This window comes from Nasonia vitripennis (genome assembly GCF_009193385.2).
Source record: "Nasonia vitripennis strain AsymCx chromosome 3 unlocalized genomic scaffold, Nvit_psr_1.1 chr3_random0004, whole genome shotgun sequence".
In the NCBI taxonomy this organism is placed as follows: domain Eukaryota; kingdom Metazoa; phylum Arthropoda; class Insecta; order Hymenoptera; family Pteromalidae; genus Nasonia; species Nasonia vitripennis.
In genome coordinates, this window is record NW_022279623.1 from 3,276,712 (window position 1) to 3,303,600 (window position 26,889).

General features: G+C 41.8%; 1 protein-coding gene across 11 annotated transcripts in view; it reads left to right on the forward strand.

The window, feature by feature from the left end:
• Positions 1 to 26,889, forward strand: part of LOC107980810 — a 321,278-nt gene that overhangs the window by 22,132 nt on the left and 272,257 nt on the right. The window contains exons 1-2 of one of the 11 annotated variants that reach the window (XM_031925611.2): positions 12,197 to 12,975; positions 18,092 to 18,162. The exons of 8 other annotated variants lie outside the window; for them this stretch is intronic. In XM_031925611.2, the coding sequence (XP_031781471.1) occupies positions 12,957 to 12,975; positions 18,092 to 18,162 (90 nt within the window). In that variant the 5' untranslated portion in view covers positions 12,197 to 12,956. Of the gene's footprint in view, positions 1 to 12,196; positions 12,976 to 13,375; positions 13,500 to 18,091; positions 18,163 to 26,889 lie in introns of those variants that run through there. 2 more of the 11 variants (XM_031925615.1, XM_031925616.1) reach the window with 2 other exon arrangements.

The window sequence follows — 26,889 nt, forward strand, 5'->3', positions numbered from 1 at the left end:
ATAGAGTGATTTTCGATCACTCTAGCTATAGAGTCATAAAAATGACTCAAAATAATCGAGCGATAAAATTTTCCTGCTCTGAATCACTCGATGTTGGAGTAATGTCGCACGGAAAATAATGCAAATTTAAAAGGTATAAATTGACTTATCTAATAATCAGATGTTTAGTGACATTATGCAAGTATTGTTGATTTTATTTATTAATTATTGTCCATATATTATTAACTTTAGTTAATATGTAAAGTAGTTGATATATTCGATCCGAAAGTATGTGTACACATGAGTCCTGTTTGGATGAGTGGTTAGTGTACTCGACTCTCAAGCTGGGGGTCCAGGTTCAAATCCCGTCGCCGTCAAAAAATTTTAATTTCCTTAATTCTCTATACTAAATCAATACATTAGGTAATAAAAATATAAATGCATGAATAATAAATTAATAATAATACGAACAATAAATTAAATAATGAGTTAATAAATAATGAATCTAAAATATAATAGTAAAAATAAATTTTTGAAAATTTATCTTTTTTTAAAAGTTACTCGCAGCGTGATAATTTTTAATTATTTTTAGGTTAGGTATTAGTAGAAAAATCATGTCACTCAAGGATTTGAGTAACATGAATCACTCTTGAAGAAAGTTACTTTTCACTCTATTCCGACTGGCTCTGTTTTATGTTCCCAAAAGAGTGATATTTGACTCTATTAGTGATTTTTCACTCTTGTACATTTTGAGAGTAAGTACTCAAAGCAGTTAAAAACACTTGGTCCTAATTAAAGTTTTCATTTTCAGCATAGCTCATGGCTTTGCATTTCATCCGATGTAAAAAACTATTAATAAACCGCTGAAATGCATTGTTTTCCTTGAAATTCTAAAATCATACACTTATAATGAAAACTTGTTTTGTTAGAAATGCGGATCGACAAATCCACTCTTACTAAACTTTGTTATAAAAAAATTGACTATTTTCCTTCATAAAGGAGTTAAGTAGGACTATTTAAATCATAAACGCAGTGAAATCACTATTACTACCGAGGATCTTTTAAACAAAATTCACATTGTTCTTGTTTAATAAATAACCTACTTTGTACCCATTTTCTACCAATGCAAAATAAATTGGTATATAAGAGAATTACATACCAACTAATTCTATAAAATATTTTTATGAAATGTGTATACCATAAAAGAAGTGGCTGATCTGACTATTGTATTTTATATATTACTTGTTTAAAACTGCGACTCGCTTGTTACACTAGAAATAGGGGAATAGGATCATGGAAGAAGAAACAGAATGTCTATTTCATCGAATGCATAGCCGTCCGGTCATCCTTTTAAACTACTGACAGAAGGGCATGTGGGTTAGGTAATATTGAATGTCTCTCACTGATGTAAAACAAAGCCAGATTTTTCGTTGATTGCTCTTTTTCTATTTTCTGTATGCGTAGACAAAGTAATCTGTTTTATTCTGTTTGTTTGATTTGATCTTCACTACTTCTATTTAAAAATTTTTATATAAAAGTAAATTTATCAGAAATACTTTTACAACCAATATGACGTAATCGATCGTGACTAATTTTTAGCACTTATATGATTTTTCTGATTAGATAAACTACGAAAGAACAGCATCATTTTTTATCTTATCTAACTCTATGGATATCTCTTTGAATGCAACTTAATGTTATATCGATGTAAGAGTAATTTCTATTAGCCAAATAATAAATTCTTGGTTAAAGAAAACCTTTAATAATTCGTATGCTAGATATCCATCTTCTAATTGCTCTTTACCTATAATGCATATCAGTCTTATTTCAGAAGATTCAATTTAAATGCGATGTATTCCGTACTGAAAATGTGTATATTATAAAATTAGATTTGTATCATTCATTATAAATAAACGTACAGCACAAGGATTGTATACGTGCGGTTATCATATTTTATCCCAAAAATAGGGGCATCGCAAGAGATAAATCGGGAATGAACAAACAAAAATTTAACATTGTCGTCGTGAAACAAATAGATATTTTTACGCTCACTATTATTCACCGAAGACAGGAGCAGACGTTTATTTTGTCACAAAAAAAGCCAGAAAATAGTTGCCAAGCTACCAAATTTATATAATGCATAGCATCCATCTTCTTTCTAATCCACAAAATCTGAAAACTGCAAAACAAGCGGATAAAACTAAAATTTCTATGAAAATAGCATACTTCGAATATTTACACAATATAAGTATAAATAAAAACACGTGCTTGTATATCACGCGTAGTCGGCATATTTCCTCTGTTTGTTTCTCGCCTCCTTCTGCTTTTTTAGTAGCCCTCTCTATCCTCGGTAGCAGGCGTAGCCAGAATCAAATTGTTCTTTCCAATCCTCGGGGTCATTCATGTGCACGGCGCGTGCTCGAGCGCCGGGCAAACGTGATTTCCATTCCTCTCGCTTCAGGCCGTACATACGTTCGTTCGTTCGTTCCTCTACACTCCCGGTCGCGTATACTCGCGCGAGCGAGTCCCGCTGTATAGTAGTATCAAGATATAGTATGTCCCAGTCTCAGCAGCAGCACGCATTACCCACACACACACACATAAACTCGTGTCGGTATAGTATACCGTCTCTGCGCGCGCAGACATGCACACGCACCGCGTAATAAAATTTTCTTGCCAGTACAATTCCTCGACTGCGAGCGCGGGGCCGCCTTTTATGCCGGGTAGACGTATATTACACCAGCCGCTACCGAGTGGCGGCCTTATATTATTCGTACAGCGAGCTATTGAGACCTCTGCACGCGAGAGCGAGTCTCAGGACGTTCGAAAAAGTACAAGTGTGAATTTACATCGATCTAGCTACCTCTCGGCTGCAGCTTTATTTATTATACCTTTCTGCGTTTATTCGCCGTTCACCACACTGCAGGGACTTTTTTCGTGCCGACGTTATTGTTATTTGGCTGAGCCGATGATTAATGCCTTGGAGAATGAAACTGATCGGTTCTACCGGAGGAAATGCATTAATTAAATTTATTATACCGGCAGTGCACCACTACAGCAGCAGCAGCGCGGCAGGACTGAGTTAATTATTTCTTGTCAGTGCATTATTGGTTATTGATATTCGTCTCTGTGATTACGGTCATTTTCCGGTTTAACGGTAGGCTGCGCACTCCTATCGACTGATTTTTTACTCCGATTTTTATATTCGGAATACTTATTCCGTTAGTAGTATAACTCGAATGGCATTGAGCGTCAAGAATTCGGAACCCTCATCTCGTTTGTCGGTAAGATCTTTATTTATGGCTTCTAGAAACGCTTGCTGCAGAAACGTGCGGGTTTAAGACAGTGCTCATAAAACATCTGGTTCACAAGGAGCAGCGGAAGACAACAACAGTTTTGGAAATTTCACGTCGGTGCACCTTTATTGGCTATTCTCCATTCCCGTTACGGCAAAATTGCAAAAACCCTGGTTACCCTGGAAACATTTATTGGCTTGTTATTTTTTCTTGCAAATTGAAAAATGGCTCAGAAAATTTTACGAAACTGTCTCGTACCGCAACCGTGTATCCAATACAAATCCTATCTTTTACTTTCCAGAGAAAATGCAATTTATTTATAAAAACAAGGCATTTTTCTATTTTACAAAGTTAGAAAACTATGCATCTAGAGTCTGTCCTTGTGTTAATACTAGTGTATCATCAGGCCCAAAGTTTTTAAAACCAATTTTTCTCTATGTATTTGAGGCAATTCTAATCAACGTATGTACGCACTCATCAATGAGTAATTTAGTTATGGCCATTTAGTATCGATCCTATCGATAATCCTACAGTTTAGTTCTGAATGAACATATTCCAGTATTTTACCACTATGTAAAGGACTTACCATATTATAATTAAATTATATACCAATCCAATCGTAAAATACAGGAAATTGAAATATCTGCAAATGCTTACCGATGTTTGAATATAGACATCTGAGTTTATTTTATCCGTTCAGAAGTTTTGTATAACGTGATTATTTTCGTATATTTTTAATTGCTTGAGAAATGGTTTATTGATTATAAAGGTAACCAATGGATTTGAATGTAGGATTTGTAATAAAAATGCATTTACAATTTATGGATATAACTGCAAGCGAATTATATTATAGGATAAATTTTTTGCATTGTTAGTTCCTCTCGATATTAGTCAGCACAAAAGGAGTAACTTACTCAACGTATGCATCAGCAAGTTTTTAAAGTAATGTCGAGCGTTTTATAAGTATAAAAAAAATCCAATGAGCCCTGGTAGAAATGAAATTAAGAACTGGCCAGTTACTATCCAGTTTTTAGGTTCATTCTACCAGAGAGCCGACACGAATGTTTACTGTGTCATAAGTTTCACATATGATACCACATTGTAAATACACTATTATTAATCCCTTAATAAAATTGAGTTATTTAAAATTTCAAATCTTTTACCATCGAGTTATACTTTCTTACATTTCATTTTCAATTTGTCAAATCGCAATTTTAGTTCTTCTTTAAACAAAGCACTTGTCGAATACCAAAAGGAAGGAATTATATATATATATATATATATATATATATATATATATATATATATATATATATATATATATATTAGTTTCGAGCATTCAATTATCAAATTCTGCATGCAATATAATTGTTTTAATCTCGTACCAGACAGGGATATTTCTGTTCACTTGACTGAATGCACATACAAATGGCCTTTATCGCGAAAATACCAGGGGTATATATAGCATTTTAGTTGTTCAAATAAAATTACACGTTAATCCTATAAGCCTCGCGTATTTTCGTACCAACGTAAGAACAGTTATAGCTGCTAACCCTTTTCTCGACGTACAACCCACTCGATGCTTATTATCGACCAACGAACCTGTATAAACCCTTAAATAAAATCAACGATTACCCTTTCGCGACAGAGACTCGACGGGTACGTCAAAATCTGCATCGCCCGGACTTTCATACTGCGGATATGCGAGCCGAAGTCGTCTGCACAGCTGCAGGAAATTGAAGGGGAAAAGACTTCGAGAGCGATTTGAAAGTTATACATGATGTTGCGGGCGAGCTGTTCCGCGCGCAAGATCCTCCTAATTGCTCGGGCACAATCTCGCTCGCTCGGTCGCACATATCGTGTCTGCCACGCTATATAAAGCCCCACCGTATTACATGCACGTATATATTCGAGAAGAGAAGAGGGGGGAGGGGGGTTACACGCGGAGGCACGATAATTTGACACATCCGCCTTCCGTGTACGCGAGCGAGCTCTCTAAGTTCGCGTATGGATGTGTGCGGAGAAGGTGCATAAACGACTGTTAGCCCGGGACCTCTCTCTGCTACACGTGCGCATAAACGCGACGTTATATTCCAGCGACGTTACGTGGCGTGTGCGGAACAGACGCGCTGCTGCCGAACGCGAAGAAACGACGCGTCGCGCGCACGCTCTTTGCCTTCGCATGAAAATACGAATGAAATTCTATATGGTTGTGTTACAGCAACGCGGGACGTACATCGTGTCACAGAGCTAGAGCAAATCTCGAATTGAGGAAAGTTATAATAGGAAAAATAGTAGCAATTAAAATTTTTTTTCTCTCCCCGGGAAAGAATCCTCTCTCGCGTGCGCGCGCTCGCTTAATATGCCGAGCGTGTGCAGCCGTTGTATTGCAGTTTGAACTCTGAAGACTGTCACAGGAATATCAATGCGCCGTTCTTAATTTTATGGCAAATGAGCGGCGCCCTAATGCGGATCACGTAGCTCGCTCATCGATGATCGTGTCATCAGGGATTACTTTGAAGCTCGAACAGGCCCGATGAAAAGATAACAGCGCTGCGCTGCTGTGGCATAATTAAAATAACAAATCGCTTGTAAATGTTGCCTCATTCATATTCCTCTCGCACTGATTCGTATTCCCCCGGCGCGTCTATAAGTCCTCGTCATTACAAGTCTCTGGACAAGACTCTCTCTCGTGGGCGAATTTAATGACGGCAATTTTCTTATAAGCGATACGAATTTTCCTCGAGATACTCTCCAACTGGCTCTACACGCCGCCGTTAATTGAGAATTTCTCTCTAATAATCATATGTTTTCTTTTCTCTGTTGCAGGTGAGTTTCCCAACTAACGGCTTGATCGACTCGCGTAAAGTACGTATAAATATATGAGCATATGGTGGAAAAAAGCTATATCTAAGCTGCCATAACGATTTTCTCTCGGCGCATGCATAAACATTTAAAATGAACGAGCCGAAGACTGCCTTCCAGCGGCAGCAGCAAATCCATGAATTATCAACGCGCTTATAATTAGACGCGGTGAACGCTTGCCAGACCACATTTTCCGTGCGCGCACATATTCGCCGGCTCCTTTCAATTTTCAGCGCATCTCCGGGACTGTCTATTATTCTCCCTCTCGCGGCAGCGGCGGCAGAGAGCGGCTCCCCTCGCCTATTAGCGCGCTGCTCACTCGCTCAATGTCTAAGCCAGAGTCGTTTCTCTTTGCTCGTCGCGGGTCGTTCGTTTGGTCGATAGGTAATCAAGGATACAGTCCCTCGGTCAGTAATAATTAACAGGACGTTTCCGCCTCTCTCTCTCTCTCTCTCTCTCTCTCTCTCTCTCTCTCTCCCTCGTGCTGGAGCGCCCGCGTGCAACGCAAAGTATATACCCGGAGCTTTTCCGAGAGGACGACTTGGCGGATTCAGTTACATCGTGAAAATTTCATTCGCCGGCTGAGTGCTAAGCTCTCTCTCGCTCTCACCTCGCTCTGCAGCGCTGCGTGGATGGTACACGTATAACACACACTTGCGGTACAGCAACGCAGGACAATTAGCTGCGTTCTTTGCGGCTAAAGAAGCGGGGGAGGAAGAGATCGCTGCGACGGAAGGACGAGAGCGGAAAGAGCTAGCCTCTTGGAAAATTCATCAGGGCCTCGTGAATACATTTGTCTCGGAAGGGCTGATTAGCGCCCGGCAGACTCCTTTTTCCTGCCTCGTTCTTTGTTAATTGTTCAGTGGATTAGTCGTGAGAGAGCGAGTGAGTAGACGCGAAAAAAACGATGCTCGTTCGCGAGAAGGCGCGTCTTTTGCATTTTTCATTGCGCTCCGGCTCTACACTGCGCCACCGCTCGCTCCTCTCCTCTGTCTTATTCTCGCGCGATCGATTCTCTCTCTCTCTCTCAGGTGTCTGACTTGGTTTGCGCGGCTCGACGCTAAGAAGACTTTAACTTTCCTGCATAAAATATGTTGATTAGCCGGGTAACGTTTGTTTCCGGAACGAGAGCTCGAGCTGCTCTCGCGCGCGCGAAGCGAGTTTTACGAGAGGAATTGATTGCTTCGCGATAATCGATACCTGCTGCAGGGGGTTATTCTCTCCCATTGCCGCGATTTCTCGCAGTTCGCGAGAAAGCGCAACTCTCATCGTAATAATGTACGGCTGTTACGCGCAGAAGCTTATTCCGCGTAAAGCGTTTCAAAGAAAAAGTCAAAGGCACGTGCATTGGCTGGATTAGGATTTCGGAGTGGGTATACAGGGCGATTCCTTCTCTGTGTACTGGGATATTCGCGTTTGCTTTGCTTTTCATTTGCATATAGAATTTCCGTTGCGAATCGCTCGGCTAGTATAATGCTGGAAATTAATCCGCATCAATGGTACACCGCATAATACGTTGCTCATTAGTAAGTAGTATTACCAAAATACTGATGCACGCGCGGCGTTATTCGCATATTCAGAGGGCACACCGAATATATTTAGCAGTGTCATTTATGTGATTGGGCTTACATAACGCGCCGCGCGGCGATGTAATACCTGAATCGTTTTTTAATTCGCCTATTGAATCGAATGTAATTACGGCATATGAAACCAAAGGAACGCAATTATATGTCAGCGCGACGTTTGAAAATGCATGATGCACTTTGTGCGTCGCATCTCCGAAACTCGGGCGCAAGCGCTGCTGCTCGAAGTGGTTTATTAAGCGCCGCGCATAAGTGTGTATCGTTGAGAAATTTCGAGTCAAAAGTTTCTTTAAAATAATGTAAACCTTTTGATTGCGCCTCATTCCTCAGTGTCGGAATTCGCCGAGCTAAGAAGCTTCATTGGGGGGCAAAATGAACTGCGAGAAGTTTTAATGCGCCGTGTCTCGGGCTCGCTGCACAAAAGCCCCCTATATATCTCACTCTGCGCGTACTCGGCCGCGAGTAGGAAATGAAAAGAAATGTTTTCGAAAACTTTCATTCATTAAAAATTATTATCAATACTCGCTGAGAAATGCGCCTTATATCCACCGCGCTATGTGCTGCGCTGCAGCGAAAAAAAAAGAGGAATTAACCCGAGCTTGTTATAAACTATATTTGCCCAGGCTGAAAAAGCGTCCGCCTTATATTCAATTCTGAGCTGGACCCTCTCTTTTCTTCCTCTTTTTTTCCATAGCCGCGCGTGTCGCGTCGCCGCCCCTGAATGACGCGCGCGCGCGCGTGCAGCTCAGGTCTGTGTTGGGTATATGAGGCGAAATTGCGCGAGCTCGTTTCACATTTCTGCGCATACATGTAGTGTCAATGTTTCACGGCGCCGTCATACAGAACCTCGTCGCCGCTACGTGTATACGTTTTTCCCTGCGTGTGCGAGTATAAAGGGAGGAGATTCCATCGCTCGCTGTGCGCGCCCCTCTTTGTTTGACGAAGTCTTCGTTACCCCCCTATACTGTAATACATAATATGTAACGGCAGGTTGATCGTCAGCAGCAGCCTTTGACTGCGCCGGAATGTAAGTGGCCGGAGACATTAGCGATCGTTAAAATTGAACTTTTTTCTCTTGGAGTGAGGAGCTTTTCATAGGGAAGGTACTTATACAGAGAGACAGTAATAGCGAGCTAGCGGCGATCTTTTCAAACTTTGATCCCTTAAAGATACTGCCCGGATGCGAGGGGGGACTTTGCTTTGGCGCGCGCGCGGCTGCGCTTTGATTGAAAATTGCAGTGCTTTGAAAGTTAAATGCACAGCATAAGCTCTCGCCGAGCGTAGTTTGGTAATTGAATTCAGATGCAGTGTGCGTTGTAAGCACACCTCGATGAAGCGTGTTTAAAGTGTCTTGCCGCGAGGCTCCGGACTCGACGTTTCTTTATTGAGATATATCGAGGTCGTCCTCGGCGTGGCGATGGGCTTACAGCTTTCCAGGTCGTTGACTAATTTTCCTTTTGAAAATTCCTCTCCCAGCCTATGTATTTAACGAAGCGATGCAGCATTTAATTTTCATTTGCATACGCGCGTTGCAAATTTTTCGATGCGGCTCGAAAAACATTTAGAAAAAAAATTATTAAAAAAATTAAGCTTTTCGAAACCCTGCGGGTATTCTCATTAAATGCAACGTATGATACACGATATCTCAGAATCGATTTCGCATGCACGATGTTTACAATTACGAAATTTTGTGTAAAATATAATTATAAGAATAACTGATTTTCCGCGTAAAATATTTTTTTAAATTCAGAACACGATACCTACAATTATGCAATGTATTAAGCACAGGATACGCATACATTTTTAACGCGTATTTTCCATTATAACGAGGCAAACATGTACGCACGATCGCAAATCTAGTTTTCAATAATAACCACGTACCCAAACACGCTGACCCGCCGCATTTGCAGCGTAATAAGTATAAGCAGTATCCCAGGTTCACCAACGTCCACCGACCAAATCCGCAACTTTTCCCCCCTCGCATGACCCGTCGGGGCCGATAATGATAACAAACGACCTCCGCCGCTCTAATTCCCTTTCAACTTTCGACAAGGCCACCTCGCACTATAACGAAAGAACGAAAAAAAGGAGCGTCCAACAGCTCAGTAGACTCTCCGTCCTCATAATCACGAGCTCGTGAACAGCGAGCGAGACTCTCTCACGTCCAGAAACTGGTTAGCTCGCACGCTCGGCAATAATTTTCAGTTTGCAGAGGCCACTCGCCTTTCATGCGCGCGGTCGTCTTTTCCTCTTCGCGAGTATATAAGGCTCTCGCTCTCCGAGATTTGAACTTTGAAGAAGCCGTTTGTTGCTGCACTGCGTGCGCGCCTCTCGTGTGTGTATATTCGCGGCTTGTATAACGCGGAGAGACGTTTTGAAAAGGGCGCACGCGTATAATACGCACATGAAACGTCGAGCGAGCCCGCCGCGAATTTCATCTCACGTGCAAACAAGCGAGTGAGTATACGCTCGCGCTAATATACATTGCGGTCCTCTACTGCTCTGCTGCGCAAATCTCGTATAGAGTTGCACACGAAAAAAAGGCAAATGTGAGCTCGCCGCGCGGAGAGAATAAGAAGAAACGCGCGCGTATACGCAACTCGTAAAAGTTATGTATGTTATACGTTGCGCTTTCATTCTCGGGGCACATCGCGCGCGGTGCGTAGCAAAAAATAAGTGAGCCGCCTGCGAGAGATTTTTGTTTTTCGAGTTTCGCGTTGCGCGACGAGCACATTTTCGAAATATGCAGATTTGGCATTCGAGCCCTTTGGTTTTTCACTTTATCGAAAGCCTGCAGGCAGAGAGCCGTGAGCGAGAAGTGAGCGTCAGAACTAAATTCGTCCGCTGCGATAATTTTCAAGTGGGTTCCGCGAAAGACTTTTGAAAATGATATACGAATACGTTGATTATTTGATATTTGAAACGTATACTTGAAAAATGAAAACGCTTTAATTGCAGGAAAAAGATTTTATGGTCGCTCTTGAATATTCATTCGCGGAAAGTGCCTTTGCAGAAATAATAGGTGAAAATCTAGTTCAGAAAAAGATAATTTCCATTAGTCTGCTGCACCTATGAAAGCTGAATAAGAAGCAGGAGACCGCCTCTCGTTCCTCTCTCTCTCTCTCTCTCTCTCTCTCTCTCTCTCTCTCTCTCTCTCTCTCTCTCTCTCTCTCTCTTATAAAGTTCGGTATAATTAGACAGTCGCACTAATGAAAGTTTGATTAACGCTAATTTGCAAATCGTGTAGCTCGGGAGTCGACGTGCGCGTATCTCCTTTTTCCTGCTTCGCATACAAAGCTCATTGGATTCGCGACGGATTTTTTTTTGCTCCCGACCGTGCGTACGCCTGTATAAATATATATAAATAACTATGCGCTTCGCGAGAAGAGGGAAAAGAGAACAACGACGTCGACGGAGAGCAGATTCCGGTGACTCGGTTTAATCAGCTTAACTGCGGGATTTACGTAACCCACTGATACCTCGAGTAGTAGGCGGCTGCAGCGGCGTTTTGAGCACACTCGAGATGCAATTACGGCGAACTTCCTGGGATCCTTGTGCCGGCACTCGTCTTACCGCCGCGCGCGCGGCTCGGAACTTCGACACTTGGCCTGCGTACCTGCGTGTACACATGAAAGCGGAGAGCTTTCGTCGCTTGACATAATTTTCGAAGCTTTTTCACGCAGTCTCGCAGTCGACCGAATTCATTTCTTTGATTCGACTTCTTCTACGACTGAATCCCGAGACGCTCGCCTTTGTGCGCGCGCACTAGTTGAAAAGCACTTTTGTTTGTGATTTTTTCGTTAACCCCCTCATTATTACGCGCAATAATTCACAACTAAAATTTCTCGTTCGGTGCACATCGGAGAGCGATGAATAAACCGTGTAAATTGCTTCGTTCCTTCAAGAGCATCATAATTGCTAGCAATGAAAGCAGCAGTAGCAGTAGTCGAGGAGACAAAAGAAAATAATAAACGATCAACGAGCGGAGTATTTCATTAAATTTAGCGTAAAAGAAAGGCTTTGCCTGCAGTAGAACAAAAGCTCGAGAGCTCCACTCAGTAGTGATTCCTCGGCATAATTAAAAACTTTTCTCTGACGACGAAGTGTACCCCCTAACGGATTGCTTTGCGCAAGAGAAGAAGAATAAGAGCTACGCGCGCACGCGGCTTCTTCTCTCTCGCTTAATTCTTTTTTTGCTCAGCTGTACGCATGTGTTGGGCGCCAAACAATTGATACAGAGAGGGAGCAGTCTAAGCAAGAAATACTGCGCGAGGCTCTGTTTGTTTAATTAATGCATCGCGGCCGCTCGAGAGAACACGTGCAGGTTTGTTTTACGAATTTCGCGGCGTTGACTGTACAGCTCACCTCGAAGGCGCGAGCGAGAGAGAGAGAGAGAGAGAGAGAGAGAGAGAGAGAGAGAGAGAGAGAGAGAAAGAGAGAAACAGAATAAGACAGTCGGGGCAAACACACAGACGCGCGGCATACAAGGGTTGCGTTGCTTGCTACTACTATACGGAGGTGACGATGCCGTGAATCACGACGCTGATGGACGAAGTGTTTATACGGAAAAGCTAATGTAAACTAGTTAAGAGCGAGCTGGAAAAGAAGCAGAAGGTAACTTCGTCCCCTCGATGTGTGCGCGCATATGCATGTGTGCAGTGTGCAGTCGGCAGGCGACGCCTCTAACTTTGCTCTTTTCCCCGCGATCGGGAAACGAAAATACGCGCTGATAATGGCTTTTTGTTCGGCCGCTGTTACGCAATCTTAGTCTGTTGATTTTCTTCGCAGCCTTATCTTTTTTTTCGCGTTGCGTGAATCCTTAACCGAGACTCGCCGATAAATATTTATTCCTTTGTTCTGCGACTCTGTTGCGGTAAGTAGGTAATTTATACGGCTGTCTTTACAAAGTACTATTCATGCGCAGATCAAAATCACTTTGTTTCTACTGTTAACGCACGTGTCGTTCAGTCTGAACAGACTGATTTTCATATTTTCCTTTTTCAAGCAGCTTTCGCATGTTTCTCAAACCCAGAGTCGTTCGCACTTTCGTTGCAGATTTCACGCAAAAAAACGGGTTACCGTAACCTCAAAAATGTTATGTCGCAGTACTGGTACGCAGAGGCGACATCCTTTTAAAGGAAAGGGTGCTAATGGAGTACTATTAAAAGAGGATATTTAAAAAGCCGGTAATTTTCTTCAAAAAGAGCAAAAGAATTGCAATAACGGTTCGAGTATGCACATCGGGGTCTTGAGTAAGTAATAACTATAGCCACTGGATTTTCATGCGTAATTTGCTTATTCACTCCAAAAAAAGGAATCTTAATTTAAAATGACCTCATCTGAAATTTTTTGCATTTACGCTCCACAACTTAATTTTATTGTGTTGTAAACTAAGAAATAACACGTTTAAACATACTTCTATGAGTAAATCAAATTAAGATTTCCTTTTTGTAGCGTTGAAAATCTGGTTATACATCCTGACGCGCAAGTCATGAAAGCTTTTGCAAAATGAAAACGAAATAGTAGCATTTATTACCGCCATCGAATCCATATTCGCCTATAAAGAGCAATTAAAAACCCCCGTGTAACTGCTAGCTGAATCAACGAAAATTTAATAAGGCAGGAGACAGGAAAATTTATATTTGAATAAAGCGTTCCAGCTCTCACCGCTCGATATGCGAGCTTGCCGCATCGTCGAATGACACTCGAGATCAGAGAGGAGAGACGAGAGAGACAGAGAGTAAATTGAAGTATCCAGTGCAGCGTGCGAAACTCGGTAAATAACATTATAGTGGAAACAATAATCGTCGCTTGCGCTTAGCACCGGGAATTGAATTTTCCGCGCTCGGACAATCGTGTAATCCTCGTACACGTGTAATCTCTACAAATCACTTTAATAACCCTGACGCGGGCCTCTCTCTCTACGTATACCCGTGCGTGGACGGCAACTTTCGCGCTAATACGTCACTCATTGTTCGTTCGAGCGATAAATTACTTGGTATTCTTCGTTAGCATACACATACCGCCGGCGTTTGCAATTTTGAGCGCGCGCGCAAACGAAGCCCGCGCTTTTATATCTTGAACGAGCGCGCGCGTATTAATCCAGGCGCCGAAGGTTCGCTCTGCCCTGTTTTATCGGCGCTCGTGCTGGAAGTTCATTAAAAGTTCACGCGGAGGGTATTTAAGCGCGCCGGAATTTTTGAACACAGAGGGAATGGATAATCGCGGGGCTGTCGCCGTCGCTTTGTGTCGGTTCGAAATTTGCTAATAAGTGCTCTGTAATCGAAAATGCCGAGAGGAAAAAAGTTCGTTTGGATCTATTCTGGAGCAATGATTAACGAAGCTTATAAGCTGGGCGAATGGAAAATCCATGTCTGTTAAACAGAGAACTCTTTTTTCTAACTTTCATCGTATTAAAACAAATAGAGTGCGTTATTTTGAGACAGCCTTCACTGAAACAAATCCTTTGTGGCGGTCGTTGGAAACGTTCATGTTCAAAACAAAATCTTGAGTTTACTTAAAGCTAAGAAAGGTCTGTCCATGATTTTATGCTTTTATGACTAGCTCAGATTGTGGCGCGACGTGCTGCGACACGCGGCACGCTGCAGACTTCTTAGTGGGCCTTATTGCCATCTGGAGTCTGTCTATCACGTTATAACAGGAACCACTGTTTCAGGCAGTTTTACTGAACCCCCAATCCCCATGCACCGTCATTATGCGCTAGCTGTTAATTGATTGCCTACGACTGAATCTCGTTTACCTTCATTATTAATCCCATTTTCAATAACAATTCTTCTGAGAACGTAATACCAGCATATACGATATGATAAATTTCATCAAAGCAACCTCTCCGCATGAACCTCGAGAAGAGGATAGCAGCAGCAGCGTGTCGCAATTGCCAATCCTCCTTAGTCCTAACAACACCGGTGAGCGAAGCTCTCGCGCCGCAGTGTCGGAGATGTGCGAGAGAAAAGTTTTCGCTTGTCGAAACAGAACGACTATACGGCGGTACGCGGTGAAGATATATATATATATATATATATATATAGGAGAGAGTGAGGGGGGGAGAGAGCGACATTGATTTACGAAGTCGAAGGTGGTCGAGGTGAAAATCTGTCAATTTTCTTCTTGAAATAATTGGATTTCACGCTCGCGCTGAAAAATCCTACAATGCAGCCCCGTGTATTGTCTTCCGTTATTGCGTTATCTTGTGCCCCGAGGCGCGCTGCGTTTGACAGCTATTCGTTACGACGCATGGAGATCTACCGCTCTTCGCTGCTGCTGCTGCTTTTGCTCTCTGTCTGTCCGTATAGGAGCGAAAAAACGCGATTTTTCAGCTTTATCAAAATGTCAGGCCGAGTCATCAAGTGGAGACCGCCGCGCGCGCTGTCGCTTATAACACTGTTGAGTTGACCTCGAGGACTTGTTGTGCTCCGCGGGCCGGCCCTCTTACATTCAATCAGTCGCTCGAGTCGAAAAGATTTTTATCGCGATTGTGCGTCGCTATGGCTGTTGCGTTATATTCGCGGCTCGAATTATACCGCCTCTTTTTGTTCGAATATTTAACGACTTCCCGCGTAATTGAAAATATTACTCTATCGGAGAGGGGATGACGCGTGTGAAAAGTTTTAATTTCACACTGGCGGCATAAAGTTGGAAAATTAAAATTACGCAACACTCGCGCGCCGGTATAATTACAACCTGTCGACTGATGTACACGGGCGTGCGTGATGCAAACTGCGGAAAAACTGTCAGTGAAGGATGGCCCTCGACATTTTTCTCGCGAACCGCGCAAAAATTTTCGAGCGGCCCTTAATTACACATACAAAATTAGCCCGTCCTGGGCGGCGTACGTATACATATGCGTCCCTCTATTTGTCTCGACAAATTTCACGCTCTATAAATACTTCGGCCCGCTTGTAAATCACATCGGGCTCCCGTCATTAAAGCAGCCAAACCAAACAGCAGTCTTTCATTCCGGGCGCACTTATATACGACGTTGCGGGAAAATAGGTCGTTCAACGGCGCTTATACGCCTCTCTCTCTCTCTCGCTTACTCCCTAGAGAAATCGAGATCGCTTCGGACTCTCGAAGCCCGAGATCATTGTTCAAGGCCGCCCTTGTGCCTATAAGGTCGATCGACAATGCGTCCCGTTACGACAAAGCCCGGGAAAATTGAGTCACAAAGAGCGAGAAACACTGGCGGCGGTGCTGCACTTACACACGCCGCAACGTCGACGTGTGTGTATGTGTGCCGGAGGGTCTCGGCCGTGTGGCGCAGCGCCGGCGACGGGTCAATGGATTTTTTTAGCATCAGCGGATATAAAAGAAAGGAGAGCCGATTTCTGGGGCGAAAGATCCCCGCGGCCCCCCTCGACACACGGTTTTTGATTTTCTCCCAGCTGACAAAGAGCCCAATAGTGATGCAATAGAAAAGCCGCCGTCGCCGAGAATGTATTTACCGCTCACCGTCAAAGCAGTGAGTGAGAGAGAGAGAGAGAGAGAGAGAGAGAGAGAGAGAGAGAGCGGGAAAATGGATGTGTGTATACGGGCGCATACAGACGCGCGCGAGCGGGTGAAGCGAATTTTTCCATTGGCTGGTGTGCGGAAGGTATATTATATAGACGCAGTGAGAGAGTGCGAGAGCGACGGGATTAAATAACTGGGCCGTATAATATACACCGCCTCAGCGCAGCTGGGCAAAGTTTTGCGTGATTCTCGACCGCGACAGAGTTTCTTTTTATTATATAGGTATACAGGGAGAGAGAGAGTTTCGAGAGAGGAAGATTGCTCTCTGGCTTCGTCGCCAGAGGTGCATTTTGACTGACAAGACCAGGCGAACTTTTTGATGGATGGAGGAGGAGAAGAGGGATGAATATTTTTCTAGGAAATTCTCCAGGAAACTCGACTAACTGTTCCTTGAAATAAGATGAATATACAATCACGCACGTATCTAATCGAGATGTTATCGAGGCTCGATCACAAAAAGCCTTTTCCAATATACCGGCTCATCGCAATAAAGTAACTGCGTCGCAACTTTAATGCAACTAATAACGCGCAGCGTCACGTCTCCGTCGCGCAGCAGCGAAGGAAAAGAAGTCGGACGCTCCAGACTTTAAAATAATTTCAAGCGAAATGGATGGTCGAAGAAGTGCCGCGGGATAAGTTTGATTGAACCCGGCCCTACTATATACATATACCGAGGCGAAAATGAGATTCCTTCTCTGACGCGGAATCGAAAGTCCTCTCTCTTTGCAGCTAGAATTTTTAAGATCCGCTACTGCGGCGAACGAGTATTATATTAAGATTCTCCGAGAGCGGCCGCGAAATCAAAAGAAGAATTTCCGCTCGGTATGTATTACCGCGCACCCCATCCATCGAAGCCACGCTGCACACACGTATATAACACTCGCGTTCACTCAGCGTGTAATTAGAGTATAGCGCGATATATATACGTACGCGATTCCGCCCGCAGCGAGCACACAGCTCTCGCTCGTGAATATATATATATATATATATATATATATATATATATATATAGCCTAGCTGCGCGCACAATCGACGATTGGCCGACCGACGCGAAGTTCGCCAGAGCCAAAAGCAAAATTAATTTATCCAGCGCCGCACACACAAGAAGCTGGGCTATATCGCGCGCGCGCAGTTGGTCGCGATGTTTGAATCCCGCGCGGTCTACATGCATGCCATTGTTAATTCGGGCGAATCGCACGAGTTCGCTGCCCTCTCTCTTCCTCTCTTGCTCTCTGTTTTGGACATGGGAGTCAATTTAGCGGAAATTGTATATTCCGCCGCTGCCGACGCCGGTTGCTCTCGATGTTGCCGCCTATTTGCATAGGGATCATAGGAGAATTTATTATGAAGCCAAGCGTGAGAGAGGTGATGTGTTGTACGTATACGTTATATTATGCAGTCGCGTATACAAGCGTTACACACGCGGCGCAGCTCAGCCGAGGATCAACTGGTGAGCTTTAGCACGTCGACACGTCTCGGCAGAGGTTGCTTGCCTCTCGCTCTTCTTGAAATGTAGAATGACGCCAGTCAAGTGAGAGGGCTATATAGATGGGGAGGCAAGTTATACAAGACGCTCGAGCTGCTCCTCCGCCGGGGAAATTAATATTATCCTTGTCGCGTGATGCTTCTTTGGAGAAGATTAATTAATCTCTTCAGTCGAATCGAAAATTAATTAATGTACCGTAAAGGAACTTGTTGTGTTCCCATACACCTCTAAGCAAGCTGCGATCCCTTTCACAGCGAGCTTCATCCGACGGAAATGTTTATCGCGCTTTTATCGAAAATCAATTTACTCTCTCTCTCTCTGTACTTAACGAACTTTCTCTTTCTCTGTTCCAGGTGAGTCCATTTCGAGATCATTGACTGATATAATTGTACTCGGGGTCGTCGTTTCGATTCGTTTTAAAATGGTGAGTCCAACTGAGCCAAATCGATTCTCTCTTATACAAGATACGGCTCTATAAGATAGCTGCTCAAGCGATATAGAGAAGCGAGTAACGTTTAACCCTCAGTAAACACACATAGAATGAACCGCTCGGGCAATTAATGAGGCCAGCGACTAAGATTACTCGGTCGAATACCCAGTTGGTATCGCGCGCACACACAGTCGGGCTTGCGGCGGCAGTGAAGGGCACCGGCTCTGCACTGAAGCTTTTAACGCATTACGGGGCAAAACGTAGGGTAGTTAATGGGTTAAAAGGTCGCACCGGTACTCTCGAAAAACCGAAGGAAAGAGAAGACCACTGCCAAGTAGGGAAGAAATAAGTCGATAAATTTATCTCGGCGAAAGCTTGGCCGACAAAGATTGGCCCTCCCGAGCAGTGGGAGCAAGCGCACCACCTGCGCGACAACGATCGCAAGCACGTCGAGATAAGGTGGCGAGTCCGCGCGCGCGCGAGAGCTTTACGAGCGCGGAAATACGAGTCGTAAAGAACGTAGCCACCCGCACACAGCTGCGCTATAATCATGAGCAAAGGCGAAAGGAACAGTACTGCTCGCGGTATTTTTACAGTCGTCTAACTGGCCGCGGAATGCCCTATTGCCGACGCCGACGCCGCCGCTGCTGCCAGTTTGCGGTGTTATTTATATATACAGCACGGCGAACAGCGTCCGATCCAATGAGGGCTAGATTAATCTCCTTTCGCGTTATTACCGACGCCGTGGCTTCTCGCGCTTTCTCAAATTGCTTTTGGGAAATTTCAGAGCTGATTAGATCCCCGCGATCTCGAGGGTGTTGCTCTCTCTCTCTCTCTCTCTCTCTCTCTCTCTCTCTCTCTCTCTCTCTCTCTCTCTCTCTCTCTCTCTCTCTCTCTCTCTCTCTCCCCCTATTGGTTCAGGCTGCCGCTAGTGGATTTCGCGGTCGACTGGTTGTGTGGCTGTGGTTTATTTTATTGCGCATTCTATTATTATATTTGTATTCCTTGTTACTCGCGCGTGTATTACGCTTGTTTGAAAGCGATGTGCGATATTAGTCGAAACCATAATATGTAGTTGCATAATGATTAGTATTAGATGTCCTTAGTAAAGAATTTTTCCTGAAAATTACTCATATTAAGTTCCTGCATAACTCAATGTAATAACAAACAATTGCAGCAAAAATGTTGGATTATTGTATGAGAATTCTGTGTCAAAATGTCGCTTGGACTTTGCATCGCTGATGAAAACAGCTTTTGCTGCACACGCTGCAGCTCTATAAAGCTTCATCCTACACTTAAGGGGACCTAACCACCTTAAAATAATGTTTGTTATGCTGTCATATTTTAAAAAATAAATAAACTGATAGATGTTTAAAATACATTATAATATATGTTATATATAGTAAAAACGAAAAAAACAGTCTTAAATATTTTTTTATGGCCTTATATGCTCAAAAATAGCTATGCTAATAATAAGGTCCGAGTGTGGGATTTTAAAAAGACAGCTAGCCGTAAAAAGTTTAATGGAATGAAAGTCAAAATTTTTGTATTTTTCTTGAATTTATTGAAAATTTTTACTATCGTTCCATAAAATTTTTTAAGGTTAGCTTCTTTTTCAAAATCCCACACTCGGACCATGAGAACACTCACAACGAACAAAATAACCATTGATTTGTTGTAATACGATGCTTCAGTACGCTTGAATTTTGCGGTCAGTGAACAATACTTAATCATCTCAATATTAACTTTTGTCAAATAACATTAAATATCACAGTTATAAGTATTTTCACTATTTTTTTTATTAATATTACATTTTTGTTCAATATATATCACATTATTCACTTTTTTACACTTTTGCAAACTTTTGTGTTCATCACTGACTGAGACTACTAATAGCGACTGGTATAGTTCAATACTTTTTTGAAAACTTCTCATAACACTTTTAATTATGTGACTGCGTCACAATACTTATTAGACCTCTGAATACGCCAAGCCAAATCTGTAAACACAACATATAATCTTAGAATGAAAAATTACAATTAAAAAATTTAAAATGTTGTATTTGTGCTTTTTATACACGCCACTTACAATTAAAATAAAATTTCAGTATTCGCCACTGACATATTCATTATCAGCAGTGGGAATATTCAATTGCCTTCTCAATCTTCGTGCTTCTTTTGAATTCATTTCTGTTTGTTTTTCAGCTTCCTTGATACGTAATTGGACCTTTATCACTACAGCAGATAATGCATTTTTGCCAGGTTCAATATCAAGGTTAGACATGAGAAATAATAATCCTTTCCAGCCAGTCGAAAACATAATGCACGCTATATATGCTGATATTTCTAACGTTTCAAGTCCAACAAAATCAGTCTTTGGTGCGATGTTCCATAAAACATTATTGAAGGACTCGTTAGCATTCTGCGTCCGTCCACCTAAACATTTTCTAAGAAGCTCCGGCTCAGACAGTTTTTTAAACACATCTTCAATTTCATCTAAAATTGCTTTTGGAATTGCTGGAGGATGGCCATAATCTTGTTCTTTACTTTCTGCTAATGCCTTTTGATATTTGCGCCAAGATCCGGATCAAGTAGGACAGTACATATGTTGGGGATTTTCATCAGTCGAACCTTTATGAAAAAAAATGGCCCAAATTGCTCTGGTCATGTCTTCTAAAGAATCAGAATTTCCTCTGATAGCATTTCCATAATATGTTTGTAGTTCGTCTATTAGTTTATCTGTCAAGCGCCCTTTTCCACCAATTTTCTTTTTATCGGAAAGAATCTTTGATTTAATTTTTCTTTTAATGTTCTAAGTTGCTTGCCAAAACGTTTCTGCATGTGGCCACAACACTCTTTCTTCGTAACTACTACATGATTACCATACGGCTTTGCTTCCAAAATTTTTGAGAACGTTGAAGAATCTCCATCGCCCAAGTAAGATACGTATTTTACACCATACTTTTCTACTGAGCGACAGAAAATATCCACAATGGCTGAAGATTCCATTGATCCGGATGAGCCAATATGATTTTTAGTGCACGATGGTAAGTGCACACTAAACCATTCTTGCCATTCTGGAGTCCCTTCAGATCCATGAATTTTTTCATATAAATTGCACTGTAAACAGTATGAGGAAAGCACTTCAATATCAATGATTTTTCCACTTTCTTGTCCAATAATTGTAAAAACACCATTGTAAGATCTATGACCTCGACGCTGCCATGTACCATCACCTTGAACACCTATGTTTCGCGTACAAGTTACAACTTCGTCTGGAGTATTTGTCAACTCCGATTCATTCTCTGACATATCTTCCTGTTCTAAATTTTCGATACTCAATCGACGAATAGCTACTTGATTGGAATCATCAACTTTAACAGTTTCTTTGCTTGAATTCTGAGTATGTTTGATTTCCTCTTCAACGGCGTCAGTCATGAATTTATGAGCAGGTAACGTTTAATAGCTGTTTTCTAATTTGAGTAAAACTTGAGTTTTGCACTGGAGTAGGAAAATCCATCACTCCACAAAAACTTCTGAGGCTTTCCAGGCCACCCCCAACTATTCTGATGGCAAGAACACTACGTCTGTTTAGTTCATAAATATTTGATTTTTTACCAATTTGCTTGCAATTAAAAAAAAAATATCATGTTTACACTTATCACAAGAAATACTATACTTTCCACTTAATCCACTACAACTTTCTTCATACATTTTGATATTTCCACCACATTTACACACTAAATTATTTTCAAGAATTGTAAAAAGAAGTCTCATAAAAAATCCTATAACCTTCAAAAAAAATCCTATTCCTTTCAAAACTGACTTCTGGATAGTAAACAGAAGATAATTTATACGCGGAAGAACTTTTTTTTTATAATTCGCATTACAGACTTTTGGACGTTTTTTTTCTCTGCCAAGAGATCTTTTTTTAGCAATTTTTGTATGACGGTTTCTTGAATACATTTTATATTTTTTATTAAAAGGAGAAGAAACCTGTAGCATAACATAAGTATGTCAACATTAGGCTACGTATCCATGAAAAAAAATTCCGTAGCTACTAAGCTGATTCTACAATAACGCGCTATCTATGTATGTATGTATACACACTCGCGCACACACGCACACACATACACACACATATTTATATATACACGCGTGAAATGAAAAAGAATTTGTATATACAGTACTAAGGCAGAGTCTACAATGACGCGCTATGTATGACATGCTAATTATGTGTGTATGCATGTGTGTGTATATATATATATATATGTGTGTGTGTGTGTGTGTTTGCGCGCGTATGTATATAATTGTGTATGAATTATTCTTTTACTAACTTTGATCGTAAATTTCATATTTACCGGAAAAACATTAATTTCGTAATAAATAATTTCCCTAATTTTTCTAAACAAAATAATTTTATGCAAATCTGATAGTGAAAACGTGATCAGCGACCCCAAAAACAGTAGACAACCGATCTGTTATCAATTTTTTATTTAATTTTCAAAAGTCGGTTTAAGGTGGTTAGGTCCCCTTAAGCCGAAACAAGCAGTGCATTAAAAAACTGGTAAAGTTGGCATGAAAAATTTCACGTTGACAATAATACAAGTGTGTAGTTAAATTCGAGATTCGAAAAAGGAAAAGAAAAGATAAAGATCCGTTAACAGATATAACGTTTGTGTATAGCATACATAGTTTTCACGACCAGAGTATACTAGCTTTCACATATACTAGGTAACGCATTCTTGGATAATAAATACCGAAATAGTGATAGTGTAGTTATAAAGTGAAATGTAGATAAATCTGCATTTTTAAATAAAATTGACGGATATCAAAAAATAAAATCTCAGAATAATTGCAGAATTACATCGACGGAAGCGTTACGATTGTTATGCATGCATGAGAGAACCGTATCTCGATAAAGTGCAGATTATAATTTTAATCATATCGGAAAATATCCAACAATTTAAAATTTTTACCACCTAAGTAATCTCTTTTCCTCGAAAGTAGGAACGAGATTGATTGAAAAACAAGTATATAGTATTGATTTTTTAAACACCCCTATAGCTTGATTTAAACTTTTTTATACGTGGCAAGGATACAATGAAAGGTTGAACGAAAGAGAATAGCGAAAGAGTTTCAGAGCACGCTGTAAAAGTAGGTCGAAATAAGGGACAAACTTGTAAAAAGCCGTTCAATCGATAGGTGAGCAAGCGACGCGTAACGAAGCCCTCGATTGCAATGATGTATCCCAGATGTATTCTTTTGTATCTGAAAGCAAAACTAACGCACGAATGTGTACGTTTGCTTCGCATTTCCAAATGCGACATTTCAAAGTAACAATCTGGCATAATCTTCAAAGCTTACCTTTCAAAAGAAGTATACATACAATTTTTCTGATCGCTGTATTAGAAAACAATCGTACATCTCTTATTTGTTTCTAACAAACCATTCCTAAGGTCAGTTTATCTTCCTAAATGCGCAGCGCAGCGCAAGACTAGAATCAGCTGAGCGCTTAAATCCCCGAATTAAGCTGTACGTTCGATCTGACCTATCGGCGCGTAAACGCGTGCATGCTACAATGCACATAGCATTGAAAAAAGCGTGGCACGGGCTGCTGATCGTCGGACATACGTACAGGTTGCACCCAATCCCGCTTTTGACCTGCTGCAACACACGCTATTGCTCGATCATGTTACCCCGTGAATATATATCCCAGCCGCCCTATGTAGTTTTTCGTGCATTCGATACCTTTATGCTGCCTATGAAATTTTTCGTTGCGTCACAAAGGTACACGTAACTCTGGCTGTGCAATCAAAATAGTTTGCGTGACTTTAAACTCGAAAAGGGTTCGATGGAATCTTCGTGTATAAGAATGGAATTTTATACCTACTATTGAGTATCCTCGAAAATCTCAGTGAATTCTTCTTTCTAAACATTATTGAAAATTTAGATAAATCAATAGTTTGCTGTATAGATAAACGCGCATTATTGGCTGATATATCAGATGATTTACCGCCATTGTGCCTTACACAGCTCGCTATATATACCTTCCGATAAAGTGTAGAGCCCGCCGGCTCATATACAGTATACCAATTTTTGAATAAAGTAAAGCTTTCCTGTGCACCAGTGTAATGCATCTACGTCATTCTTATCTTATAAAGCGGCGATACGTATCGCATAATGAATATATTTCACTGCGTCATCAATCGATTGTCTTTACATATAGCCTATAATTATCGCCAAGCATGAATCTTACGCGTGTGCCCTATTAGTCAGCGATACGCATCTGATAAATAGTAAATAAAAGCAGTGAGATTTATTTTCGTATGCAAAGTTGCGGATCTACAAGAACACTGCTTTAGTGGTTCATCAATTTTCATGAGGTTGTGGAAGATGTTGGGAGATATCGGAAGATAGCACCGGTGACGGTAGTCGCATCTTCAGATAGTATCGACGTTGCTTCGATATACATTAACACACATTACCATTCATTTTGTGGCTACGTTGCACTATACAAGAAATAAAGCACTTACACGAATAAAGAAACTTTTTAAATTTTGGCGCTCGTAACAATAATCTTACTTGGAGCGCAAGCATGAGCGATAAGCTTTTATCGTACATAATCGTTATCGGTTCAGTGATTCATAGCTGCAAAAGGTGGAATTTTTATTTACCCGACTGATACATGAATCGTAATCAGGAATTGGAATTGAAAATCATGATTAGCTATCCCGTGCACAAAACTGTACAAGCGTCAACGAAATCTCTTTGCCTTGATGCGCTGGCGTGCATCTTTTATAATATTGAACGTCAATGCTATATCCAGCTCAAAAATGTGCATGATTGGCGGAACTCATAAATTCATAGCGAATCGCGCGTGTATATCAGCTTTGATATTTCACGATGTACGGAGGGGGAAGGAGATACGAGCGCTGTTGGACGTGACGAGAACGTGGCCGCGCGCACACCGGGATGCAGCCCAAAATTGACACTCGATTTTCTCCGTTCTCCATGTGTCAGCTAGTCAGCCGATCGCCAAATGGGATATACATTTATATAAATTTTCATGATGTTTGCAGGGGGAAGATCAATATACGGATCTATGTGTGTTTAGCAATAGTGGACTTTTCGCGCGCACGTTTCATATGAATTCATAGTCGATGCGAATTCAGCTCTTTGAAATGCTTTTGATCGCAGCATATTATCAGTTGTTCAGCGACCGTATATTCGAAATGATGTATTTAATATCCAATTAGTTTCATGGTAACATAGCGGTATTTAAATATAACGAAAAAGTAGCCTCGGGATTTAAAACATAAAAGCATTTTCGCAGTTTATGTTTTACTATGAGATTTAACTGGAAACATAACGTTTGGCTTACTTCTTAAAAATATTTTCAATGCCAAATGGAAGCTTGATTCTATTTCAAAACTATTTTTCATTTAAAATCCTATTTAGCAGAAATAGTGGGTTTTAATTTTTAATACAGCTCATCCGTTATTGTAAAATGGATTACGAAGCAGCATGCATATTGGAACATCGTTCGGTGATTTTTGTTTTCAACTATACTAGCTCTCCGGTGTCCATTTTGCAGGGGTATTAACAATATCGGGCAAAGCGCGGATAAACCTGCAGGTATTACATATTTGAAATTATAAGCCGGGTACGAGAGCTATTCGGCAACATTTTGTCAGTACATTTCCGAGAGAGAGCTGATCGATGGAGCACAAACAAGCAGTCAGCGAACGCCAACGGGTGGTGGTGATATAACAGTTTTCAGGTCTGCATTGCGCTTTTCTCACTTTTTAAAAGACGTCGAAAAAGCGCGCGCGAGTCAATATCCGGGCTGGCGCGCTTGACCCCGCCTATTTTATCGCGTCCAACTGTGCGGAGACTGGCACTTCATTTTTCGAGGAATTCTCGAAAAAGTCGAGGTGCCGCTCTTATACACAGCCCCTCGCAACCTCTCTCGGCGTGTAGGTATACCTATGCGGGCGTACATATATTCGAACGGCGCTCGAGTCGAACTGGTTCAAGTGCCTTTTTCGCATGCCTCGCTACGTACATTCCGCGCGCGTGTACGTGTGCACGCTATATACTGCTGCCGCTGCTTCGAGAATCTCGCATTCTTTCTCCGATATTCGGTCACAATTTCACTCGTTATACTCCCGACCCACTGTCGGTTCTCTCGTCTGCACTTTTTTTCTATATTCTTTCTAGGCGACTGCTGACTTTCGCTTCTTAAACACGAAGAAATCGTCGTTCGATTGCAATGTTGTATTGTGTCTAAAATACGTACCCACAAAGCTGCGGCTTACGGCTATTCTGCATAATCCGACAGAGTTTCACGGAGTTCCTGACGGACCACCCATCGCTTCTATACTCAGAGTATCTTCCCCGTCTACCTTTTCAGTTCTCCGTAGTTTCTCGTCGTAGGTGCTCGGTCTCTCTTGGTTTTCAAGTCTTCTCTGCTTCACGTACGCGCGGGGGCGTCACTGCGCCGTTATAACGTCGGCAGCGGCGGCGGCTATAATGCCGAAGGAACAATAACCTCTCGTTGGCCCACTTTTCTGCGGAAGTTTAACCGCGAAAATGCGCGCTCCTTCGAACGCCATTAGACAGCCCGGGGGAGAAGTGCGGAGCGAAAGAAAGAGAGAGAGAGAGAGAGAGAGAGAGAGAGAGAGAGAGAGAGAGAGAGAGAGAGAGAGGAGCGCTTCGA